Here is an 11,207-nt window from a genome sequence, read left to right as displayed (position 1 = left end):
AACTTGAATAAATTTGCCCATCAACATTGGGGCCCCCGGACCCCTCAAATATTTTATTGGGGACCGAAGACCCCTTGGCCCCTAGGATTTGGCTACTATGGTTCCAAATCTCACATTTTTCACTTAACGATTAATCTGTAGGGGTCAGAGAACTGTCAGCCCCCAAAGAAAAAAGGTTAAAAAAGTAAGAAAATGTGGTCAGGAATGCTTGGAGGAAAGGAATCAAAATGCTCTTATTAAGTATCAAGGTCTCTGAGAACATGCTGTTCAGAAGCTTATACAAAACACTGCACCTAGGCGTTTTTTGTTTAAAAAAACACCCAACTTCAGAACAAATTAAGAAAATCTGTTTTCTCCCACAGCCATGGGAAAGGGATAAACTAGGGACGAAGAGATGAGTTCTCTAAAAATCAGTTGCTTCTAAAAGTCGACACATTATATTTGAATATTTGCACCCTCCCCCCGCAAAAAAACCCCATACAAGTTAATTTGAAGGCATAGCTTAAACCCCCCAGCACACCCTCACAACCCCCTGTCCTCACCTCAGATTTCCAAGGAGAAAAAACAAAAGGTTTTTCCCCCTGAGTCTAAACTATAGTTCTCTGTATCTTTTCTCACTCTGCCTCAAACTGCTAGTCTATTCTTTTCACACAGAGATCCAGCTTGGTTTCCCCAACCTTTACTGTCCCCTCTTTGATTGTTCTGTCCCAAGAAGCAATTGGCCAGCTCTATAGTTCCCATGGCAACATATCGCCCCTAATTTTGCCCAACAAAAGGAAAAAGGCCAGGGCTACCAAGATATATGGGACCATGCCGTACTTCTGACAGCTGATCCTGTTTGTGCCTGGAGATCCTGCATGTCTCTCAGGGATTTCCTTATGATTTCACTCTTCTTTGAAATGTCCCCTGCAATTTCTTTGCCTCCTGGCCTGAGGACTGGGTTTATGAGGTCAATGGAATCATTCAGCTGGGACTTGAAATGAGTTTTCGGTAGAACATTGCCTTGGCGCCCCTGCTATAATCCTGTAGCGCTTTTCAAATACCTTCTTCCTATATTGAATATCTGAGAATCATAGAATTGGGAGGGACCTTTCAGCCCCCACTTGCCAATACAGGAAATTCACTTCTACAGCATTCCAGATAGGTTGAACATCCGGATTCTGCCTTTAAAAAGGGTTCTTTGCCATTTCCACTCCTCTTGCTTTCAAATCAGAAGGTCTTTTTTATTGTGTATCCATAAGAAAAGTGAAGTTGGAACGCGCTGGAATGTAGACAGGTAACACTTGCTTTGATGCAACATCATCTAAGCACCATGCAACCAAATCAGGATGATTGTTCAATAAACAGGTTGTCTGGAAGTGCTTTCAAAGACTGGGGAAAGTGGCCCTGCTCCAAATTGTTGCTGTGCATGCTCTGTTCTATCACTCCTTCCATAAATTATAACTTATGCACAGCTAGCGTGGTCCACTGTGAGCTTTATCCACAATGTTGGCTTTATTCAAGCTGGTAACATTGACCATGGACAGCGACATATCGAAAGTAGATGTTCAGTGACCTCTGGAACACTCCCCAACAGTCTTAGGACTCAGCTACATTAGCCAAAAAACAAAAAACAAAACACACACACAAAAAACCAGTGTTTGAAATGCATTATAGACATGCAACACCAGATGGTGCTGTAGAGCACAAAACATTTCTATGCGATTTTATGTAGAGGTTTTTTCGTTTGTTATAACGATTTAATTTATGACTTATTTTTAGTGGTGTCCCCCCCCCCCCCCGTGTGTAGATTCACCCCTACATACCCTTTGGCAGCTTCTAATCTATTTGCTCTTGTGGTCTCCATCTCAACCTCTGAGCTCTTAGCCGCCTCCTCCTCTCTTGATGCAATTGACTCTGATGTCAGAGTGGAATTCTGCAGAGGTTTTATAGTTTCCTGCATAGGAGCCAACTCCCAGGCGTCAAGGACCCTTCGTCCCCAACATAAAACATTTGAGCGGGCTGGAGGAGGCAAAGTTGAAGGTGCATGCATGCCATATCATGTGATACAATAGAACATTGCTCTATAAAGTGTTATATACCATAAAAACAATGCAATTGTTTGTCCAGGGGCAGGTACCACAAAAAAGGAGCATTGCTGGTAAACGGAATATATTGAGACTATGCACAACAGACTCCAGAGCGCAGCAAAGCAAAGCATCCAGGACAAAACCTGCCCCACGGTTAGGCAGAGAGAGGTGAGCCAGATACTCTCCATAATGAATTCAAGCAGTGGGTCAGATTTTTACTAAGCTTTCCTTTTGCCCCAAAGAGAAGAGACAGGAGGCCAGAGGAAGACTAGAGCTGTGACCTGCAGCTGTTATTTCACAGATAGTGCAATGTTGCCATCTGCAGGCTAAAACAATAAGAATACACATTTCTTCATGAAATAAAACTAGGTTTATTCAGGCTTTGGTGGACTAGAGATCTCTTCAAGAATCCTAGGAACCTGATATTCTAGTGCAGGGGCCAGCAAACTTTTTCAGCAGGGGGCTGGTCCACTGCCCCTCAGACCTTGGGGGGGGGGCGGACTATTTTTTTTCCTGCGGGGGTGGTGGTGAATGAATTCCTATGCCCCGCAAATAACCCAGAAATGCATTTTAAGTAAAAGCACACATTCTACTCATGTGAAAACACTAGGCAGGCTCCACAAATAACCCAGAGATGCATTTTAAATAAAAGGACACATTTTACTCATGTAAAAACATGCTGATTCCCGGACTGTCCATGGGCTGGATTGAGAAGGCAATGGGCCACATCCGGCTCCTGGGCCTTAGTTTGCCTACCCACAGTGGTGTAGCGTGGGGGGGTGCAGGGGGGCCCGGCTGCACCGGGCGCAACATCTGGGGGGCTGCGCTTGCACTCGCAGCTCTCTGAGTGCTAAAATCCATGGGTTAGGGGGCACAAATTACTTGCCTTGCCCTGGGTGCTGACAACCCACGCTACGCCACTGCCTACCCATGTTCCTTATTGGAAACTTAGGTTTTAGGGCTGTCAACCACTGCAACACATTTCACTACACTGGGGAAAACTGTGGCCAGGTGATCTGTGTCCTTCTCTCTCTACTGTCCAGATATGTGGAAGAGCATCTCCATGGCCTTCCAAGGAGCTCTAGAGGGTGTACATACCTATCGTCCTACCCTGTGAGATGGGTGAGCGACTGTCCCAAGGTCACCTAGTGAGCTTGATGGCTGAAGGAGAATTTAAACCCTGGTCTCCATGGTCCTGGTCCAGCACTCAAAACACTAGACCACACTGGGTCTTCCTTTTATGGTTGTCTTTAAAATAATAATAATAATAATAATAATAATAATAATAATAATAATAATGATAAATTTTATTTATACCTCGACCCTCCCCAGCCAGAGCCAGGGCTCAGGGCGGCTAATACCAATAAAATCACAGTAAAAACATAATAGGAGAAATAGGGGGGGGGGATACCAATTTAAAATACAAGTTAAAATGCAGCTTCATCAAAACCTTAAAGGGAGGGAAACATAAGGGTCAGACCGAGTCCAAACCAAAGGCCAGGCGGAACAGCTCTGTCTTGCAGACCCTGCAGGAAGATGTCAATTCCTGCAGGGCCCTAGTCTCTTGTGACAGAGCGTTCCACCAAGTTGGGGCCAGTACTGAAACGGCCCTGGCCCTAGTTGAGACCAATCTAAACACCTTGAGGCTCAGGACCTCCAAAGTGTTGTTATTTGTGGAGCTTAAGTCCTCTGCGGGGGCATACCAGGAGAGGCGGTCCCGTAGGTATGTGGGTCCTTGGCTGCATAGGGCATGGACCACACAGGGTATTCCTTCAAATAGGGACCTGGTGCTAGACTAAGGCCTGTCTGTCTTTGCATGAGTACATGGGGCTCAGCTTCTGCCAACAGCAGCAACTTTGACTCAACTTAGTTCTGCCTCTTGCGTCCCAAAAGCTTACAGATTCCTCAAACCATGGGAATGGCTAAATAGAGACGTGTTTCATAATAAGGGCTGAGCTCCTTTTCCAATGCTGATTTGTATGGTACAAGTCAACACATATTAAGTAACTTTAGTCTGAGCTGATTAACCTTTTGGACCCAGATATACAAACAATGTGAATGGGAAGGTCTGTTGCCCCTCCTTCCTCCCTGGTTCATTTTCTGCTGGCTGGTCTTCTAGCTTGCCTTACATAGATGTTGGGAAGTCTTCCAGAACTCAGAGGGCCTATTCCATTTTCCTTGTGGCATATTGAGATTCATCTCCTATCTCAAAACCTGTCCTGCATTCTGAAGTTTGATATTTGGGATGAAATACTTGGGGGTAGGTAAAGGACGCGGGTGGCGCTGTGGGTTAAACCACAGAGCCTAGGACTTGCCAATCAGAAGGTCAGCGGTTTGAAACCCTGCGACGGGGTGAGCTCCCGTTGATTGGTCCCTGCTCCTGCCAACCTAGCAGTTTGAAAGCACATCAAAGTGCAAGTAGATAAATAGGTACCATTCTGGCGGGAAGGTAAACGGCATTTCTGTGCGCTGCTCTGGTTCACCAGAAGTGGCTTGGTCATGCTGGCCACATGACCCGGAAGCTGTACATTGGCTCTCTCGGCCAATAAAGCGAGATGAGCGCTGCAACCCCAGAGTCGGCCACGACTGGACCTAATGGTCAGGGGTACCTTTACCTTTACCTTACTTGGGGGTAGTGTCGCTTACCTCAGAAATTTAAATGCTACCAGAAAGATTGTCTTCCGAAATCTGCCTCTGATGAAAGGGGACTTCAGTTTTGCACAGTATGTTAGCTCAGGAGGTGTGCATCAGATTAGCTCTTCAAATCAGAATCCACAAAGAACAAGTTCTCCAAGCATGCCTATTTCCTCTTGAGGTTAGATTGGTAGCTGCTTGGAGCAGGACCTTTTGAGTGGTGGCTTCAATTGCCCCTATGTACTGTGGACAGTCCTGCTCCTGTTCCTGTTGTTTTTTAGAAAAAGTTTGAGGATGTCTTTTTTATTTTATTTAATGTGAACACATGCATTAGGCCTCAACCTTTCTCCCAGGTCTCTGGAAATGTAGCAAGAAGAACACACCTCTAGCACATGGGTAGGCAAACTAAGGCCCGGGGGCCCGATCCGGCCCAATCCCTTCTAAATCCAGCCCGCGGATGGTCCGGGAATCAGCATGTTTTTACATGAGTAGAATGTGTCCTTTTATTTAAAATAAATCTCTGGGTTTTTTGTGGGGCATAGGAATTCATTCATTTTACTCCCCCCCCCCAAAAAAAAATTATAGTCCAGCCCCCCACAAGGTCTGAGGGACAGTGGACCGTCTCCCTGCTGAAAAAGTTTGCTGACCCCTGCTCTAGCACATATAAAATGTGTGTGGAGGATTACTAGGCCACAGCTGGATATATAGTGTAAAGTAGCCTTATCCAACCTGGTGCCCTCCAAGTATTTTTTATTACAACTCAAGGATGAAGGGAGCTGTAGTTCAAAACATCTGAAAAGCACCAGCCAGGGAAAGGATGGTGAAGAGTGGGTGGGAAAGAACCTCTGGCAAGCTTTGACATATCACATGCACTGAACAATAGATACTAAAGTACATAAGTCACTCTTTTCATCTGAGGTGTTCTCCTTGAGTTCTCCTTGAGTCTGCCTGGCAACATTGCCTTCTGGCCTTTGTTCTCCTATGAATTTTCTATTTTTATTTTGACATGGTTTCGAATCTGTTGTCTAGCATGATTCTGCTTTTGCCACCACTCCTTTTCTGGCTCAGTTCCCTTGTCTGTAAAATGGGCGTTTTTGTGTGTGATGCCGAATCACAACTGCAAAGCATTTCACCCTCTGAAGCAAAAGAGCTATACAAACAACGTAAGCAGAATCCGTAAATTATAATGAATGGGATTATTTTTCTTATCATTTCTAGGTATGCACTTAGACAACGTTTTTTTTAAAGGCTCTCTCTCCCCTCCCCCCCACCTGTACTGAAACAATCACAAGGCTGGAAATATGAATACAGCTTTTATTAAGATGCCAATATGCCCTAATCAGGTTTCTAGAAAACTAGACAAAGAGATGTGTTCAGAGGTCAGCAGTGTTGACTCAGCAAAATCTAGGGTCTGTGTGCAATCTGAAGTCACAGAAAGTCTTTTCTCGCTGCACCTGCAAATATGAAAAAGAATGTTTCTTTCATGGCTGTGGGAAAGGGATGAATTAATTAGCAAAGATATACTTGTGCAGTGTTAGCACTGAATACATTTGTGCAGAGAAATACATGATCAGCCTAAAGGATTTGCCATGCTACACTTTTAATTCTCAGTCACTTGCAACAGCACAGGTGTAGCATCCTGTCATGAATGAGCCAGCTCCCAGGGAAGACTTGCAGCCAGCTCCCAGTGAAGGTTTGCAGCCAAATGAAGAAAGCAGCCAGGAGCAGAGAGGGTTAACTGCCATGCAGGACGAGCGTTGGCTAGAATGAGATGAGATGGGAGCTGAGCCAATCCCTCCTAAGAATAGGCTAAAGGGAGGGCTGTTAGACAGAAAACAAAGCAAAGGGCGCAAAGTGAGAAAGTTCAATATCTTCTGTAACCGGAAGAGATCTTCAGAAGGGTCATCTTGATCGATGATGGAGGAGGCTGTGTTAAAGCCATCTGAAGCTATCTGTTTGTTTTGACAATAAATCATCCTTTTTAATTAACTACGCTCACTGTGTTATCAAGCTGGGGACTGGACTCCTGACACATCCCAAAGAGATGTTTGTGAAATAAAAACTTCTCAGTGCATACACAGGCACAACACCGTACCCTGCATCACAAACAGAGTTTATTTTTGCTTTCCTACCTACCTGAGCCTTCCCCGCTCCAGAAGACACAAATCATATTCTCACAATTAGTTCTGGGCCAAGCAGTCATCCCCGGTGCATGTGTAAGCCACTTCACTTTGAACCTGAAAATGGGGGGGGGGGGGAGGAATGTTTCATAACTCTATTTTCTAGGGTTGCCATATTTCAAAAAGTGAAAATTCAGAAACAAAAAGTCGTTGAGCTCTTTTTTGGGGCAAAGTTGTTGCGAAATCTCAGAAGAGATTGAAGTTTTTATTTTTTATGAAATTCGCCAAAATTTAGACATCGGTTGCCATACTTCTGGACATACATTTCCTGGACATTTCAGCAATGTCTCTAGTAGGTCCTAGGAACCAGAAATCCAAGGGCTGCTTCCTTGAATTGCTGAGCTAGAGAGACGACTTCTTACCTTCAACCCGCAATACGATGGAGGTGCGTTCAAATGGCAGCAGGTGGATGCAAATGCAGACCTTTGCTCGACCAGCACAGAAATGGTATCTTCAGAGGCACTGGGAAGTGCCTTGTGGTAGTGCTCTCTTAGCCTGCAGAATGGGCATAATATCTGGTTAAAGAAGGCCTTGCATATTGCAATTTCGGGGGGGGGGGGATGACTCATTCAATATGTGTTTCATGAGGCACTACTAAGCCAATGGACTATACTGCTACATAGTGGATTTTTTAAATGTATATTTAGAAACCCAACAGATGACTGGCAGGTTCCTACCAAATCTGATTTTACTTGGTTCTGATCACATGTGAAATTTCACTTCTATTAGCCTACATTGCACCTATGAAAACAAGATTCCCTTTTTCTTGACTGATCTTGGATTGAACCTTTTAATGGCGTGTCACCAACTGGTTCTTGGTTTTGTTGCATCATAAAATGTTTTGATTATTCCAGTTTTGATTAAAACTGGAGAAAGCAATACAGCTGTGTCGCTAGCACTTTGTATGGAACCCCACCTCCAAATCGAATCCTTAACATCTACATCGGGTTAGGGAACATTTTACAACCCAACCATTTTTGGGGTGGGGGGGCACATGCCATTGATCAGAAGAGACAGGTAAAGTGGGTGGAGTAATGGATATAAATTTTTACCTTTGTGAACTAGGGTAGTTTCTAACATGCCACCTCTCTACCCTTCATCCAGACAAGCAGGAAACATAATCAGGTACATCCCAGCCATGCAAAAACACTCAAGGACAGTGAAAAGCAGAGTAAGAATTTGGTGTGGCTGATGAGAGGCATGAGGACCAGACAGGGAGACTTGGAGGGTGGCCTTTGGCACCTGGAATTGAGGTTTTCCCAGCAAGAATACTAATGGCCCAAAAATGGAAACAAGAGGAATTACCGACCTTGAGCGAGTGGAGAATGAAACTTATGGACTATGCAGAATTGGATAAAATGACTGGAAAAATTAGATATCAGAAAGATCACAAATTCTTTGAGGACTGGGGAAAGTTTACGGAATATCTGAAAACTATATGTGATTAACAGACAACGCTAGTGGGTTTTAAAGAGGCTTTGTGATAATACAAGGTATATTGTAAGAATGAAACTGAGATGGAAGGTTAATATCAAATCGGCAATATTACATAGAAAATGTGTAAAGATATGAAAAATGGATGATTGAGGGAGGTGCTGGTGGAAGTTCAAAAAATTGTAAATTTGTAAACATGGTTGTCAAAATTATTTGTAAAAGAAAACTTAATAAAAATTTATTAAAAAAAGGAATTGAGGTTTCCAATCTACAAGCTGAAATAAAATCTTAAGAAATACAGCTACGCCTATACAGTCAAACCTCTTGTTACGTTTGCTTCATGATACGTTTTTTTCAGGTTGCATCCTGCGGCGACCCGGAGGTATCGGAAAAGGTTACTTCTGGGTTTCGCCACTCGCGCATGCGCAGACGCACAAATGACCCGCGCGTATGCAGACGCACAGATGCTGGTTGCGTTCCTTTCAGGTTGCGAACGGGGCTCCAGAACGGATCCTGTTCGCAACCAGAGGTACCACTGTAAATTACATGGGGGTTACAGTGTATTCTGGGGATCATGCCTAAAGCCAATATTGCTTATACAGTGGTACCTTGGTTCTCAAACTTAATCTGTTCCGGAAGTCCGTTTGACTCCCAAAACGTTTGAAAACCAAGGTGCGGCTTCCAATTGGCCCAGGTACCTCAGAAACAATAGCTGACAGCCGCACTAGAAGTTCGGCTTCCGAAAATGTTTGAAAACAGGAACACTTACTTCCGGGTTTTCAGCATTCGGGAGCCGATTTGTTAGTCAACTAAGCCGTTCGAGAATCAAGATTCCACTGTAGTCATAACACACTGGGTTCAATGGTGGCTGGGATCGCCAAAGTCATTTTCCCCAAAACCCAGACTGCTTTCTGCCACCTATTTATTTTTGCCACGTGCAAAACACTGAATGCCCACAAATTTCGGGCTTACTATACAACCACTCCTTATCTAGAAGGTAGCTCTCACCTCTTCTTGAAATCCAGGAAATTATGAGTTGTGTAAGCTCCGCACATTTCATTTCCTTTTGAAAGCAACTCAAATAACTTTGTCGGTGGTTTCTGGAGTTCATAAGGAAAAATGTAGAACAGCAGTCATATTAAGCAGTATATAAGTGCTTTTTCAACAATAATGAAATTCTGCAATGCTGATGCCGCCAGTGAAAAAACCTGTCTCCGTGTCACAGCAAGTCAATAATAATCAGGCTGAGACTAAACTAACTGGTTTCCGTTTGCAGTACTAGTTCTTTCAGCATTCCCTTTAGGGCAGGGATGGGGAACGTGGTCATACAGTCATTTGTCGGACTACAGTTACCATCATCCTTGACCATGCTGGCTGGGGCTGATGGGGGTTAGAGTCTAGAAGCCTATATCTAGAAGCCCACATTACCCTCATATTTTTTATTTTATTTTTAATGTGAAATGAGGAGCGGAAATGGTTTCGTTTAGGGCAGTTTTTCATGTTAATATGCCATGCCATATTCTGGAGACCCCATGGAGGCAGAAGATCGCTCGTGACTGGCCCAAGGTAACTCAGTGAGATTCACTGTTGTGAGGGGGTTTATCATTGAAATAAAAAAAATTAAGGTCATATATATATATATATATATATATATATATATATATATATATGACCTTAATTTTTTTTATTTCAATGATAAACCCCCTCACAACATGAAAGAAACAGGACACGAAATTAATTTTGCAGATTCCAAATTGCTCTTTAACATGGAACATCACCACAAGAGAATAATCATGGAAGCCATCGAGATAGAGAAACACCCTCACAACATGAACAAGCGTGACGACACATCCCGCTTGCCAGACATCTGGAAATTAGCCCTCCCCACAAAAACTGACACCAGATCCAGAGGCACACAGAACGCCATCACCAATCAACCACACCAGACCCAAACCCAGACCCTCTCCACAGATAAATTACAGACACCATCCAGTAGCCAAACCATGGTGGCACCTCCGGATGCTGCACCCCCCTGCAATCCCTACACAGATCTGGCTGACACAGGCCACAAAACCACAGCTCGCCCCTATACACGAAGCCAAGCCAGAGCACAACTAAGTGCAGTACAGCCATCTTCTCAGAAAAACTCTTCACAAAGTTCAAGAGGTCAAGACACAAAGACTTTAGCAACTAATCCACACCTAATGACCCACCTAAGTGGTACTCAGGATATCACTCAAGAAATCACTCAAGATATCCCTCAAGTAATTAAGGAACAAAAGAAGAAAAGGCACACTAGCCTGGGAACTTCCTCTCTGCCCAGAACATTGGAGGCTATACACCACACCCCCTCAACAGTATTTATAGGAACTCAAACACTGAGATCCTGCTCTGTTCCAGTAACAAGAAGCCGAAAGCACCAGCCTGAAGATGACGAGTGAGACCTCGTCGAAACGTCGCCTAGACACCCCAACTTTTACACGGGAAGACACCCGAGGACACCAAAACCTGCATATATATATATATATATATAATATAAATGTTCATAAATGTACCAAGCAGGCGCATACATAGATGTGTGGACCACATGTCTGGAGCAGCACAGGAGGACCACCCTGAAACCATTTTCACTCCCAAACTGACCACATGTTTTCTCTGCAAGGAGGGAGGAGGTGGGGGAGCCTTTTCCTTCACAAATCCTGTCTTAAGGGTTTGTCTGTGTATGAATAGGGTGAGCCTGTGACCTGGCTCAGGAACTAAGTATTTGTCATTACAAAAGACTAGCTAGGCTCTCCAGGGTATCCAATCAAGTAACCATTAACAGGTAACTTGCCAGACAGGAGATAAACAATGCACTCTGTTGTAGATCACCTCTTCTGTGATGTAGGTA

At 44.0% G+C, this 11,207-nt stretch overlaps 1 protein-coding gene and 1 long non-coding RNA gene across 2 annotated transcripts in view; both read right to left on the bottom strand.

The window, feature by feature from the left end:
- Nucleotides 1-5,051: 5,051 nt before the first annotated feature.
- Nucleotides 5,052-5,786, bottom strand: LOC309378318. The gene is made up of 3 exons (XR_014172015.1): nt 5,564-5,786; nt 5,351-5,388; nt 5,052-5,086 (listed from the first exon to the last, which is right to left on the bottom strand). It is a non-coding gene; the product is annotated as an uncharacterized lncRNA (long non-coding RNA).
- Nucleotides 5,787-6,003: 217 nt separating this feature from the next.
- The window catches only part of GC (GC vitamin D binding protein), a 39,096-nt gene continuing 33,892 nt past the window's right edge, over nt 6,004-11,207 (bottom strand). Inside the window, exons 10-13 of the mRNA XM_081925112.1 lie at nt 9,326-9,417; nt 7,246-7,378; nt 6,840-6,940; nt 6,004-6,157 (exon numbers count right to left, since the gene is read on the bottom strand). Of these exons, the coding sequence (XP_081781238.1) occupies nt 6,884-6,940; nt 7,246-7,378; nt 9,326-9,417 (282 nt within the window). The 3' untranslated portion in view covers nt 6,004-6,157; nt 6,840-6,883. The remainder of the gene's footprint in view (nt 6,158-6,839; nt 6,941-7,245; nt 7,379-9,325; nt 9,418-11,207) is intronic.

The sequence above is a fragment of the Podarcis melisellensis genome (assembly GCF_964234715.1).
Source record: "Podarcis melisellensis genome assembly, chromosome: 9".
Taxonomy (NCBI): Eukaryota; Metazoa; Chordata; class Lepidosauria; order Squamata; family Lacertidae; genus Podarcis; species Podarcis melisellensis.
The sequence above is the reverse complement of the archived record's forward strand: the minus strand, read 5'-3'. Positions and strand labels throughout refer to the sequence as shown.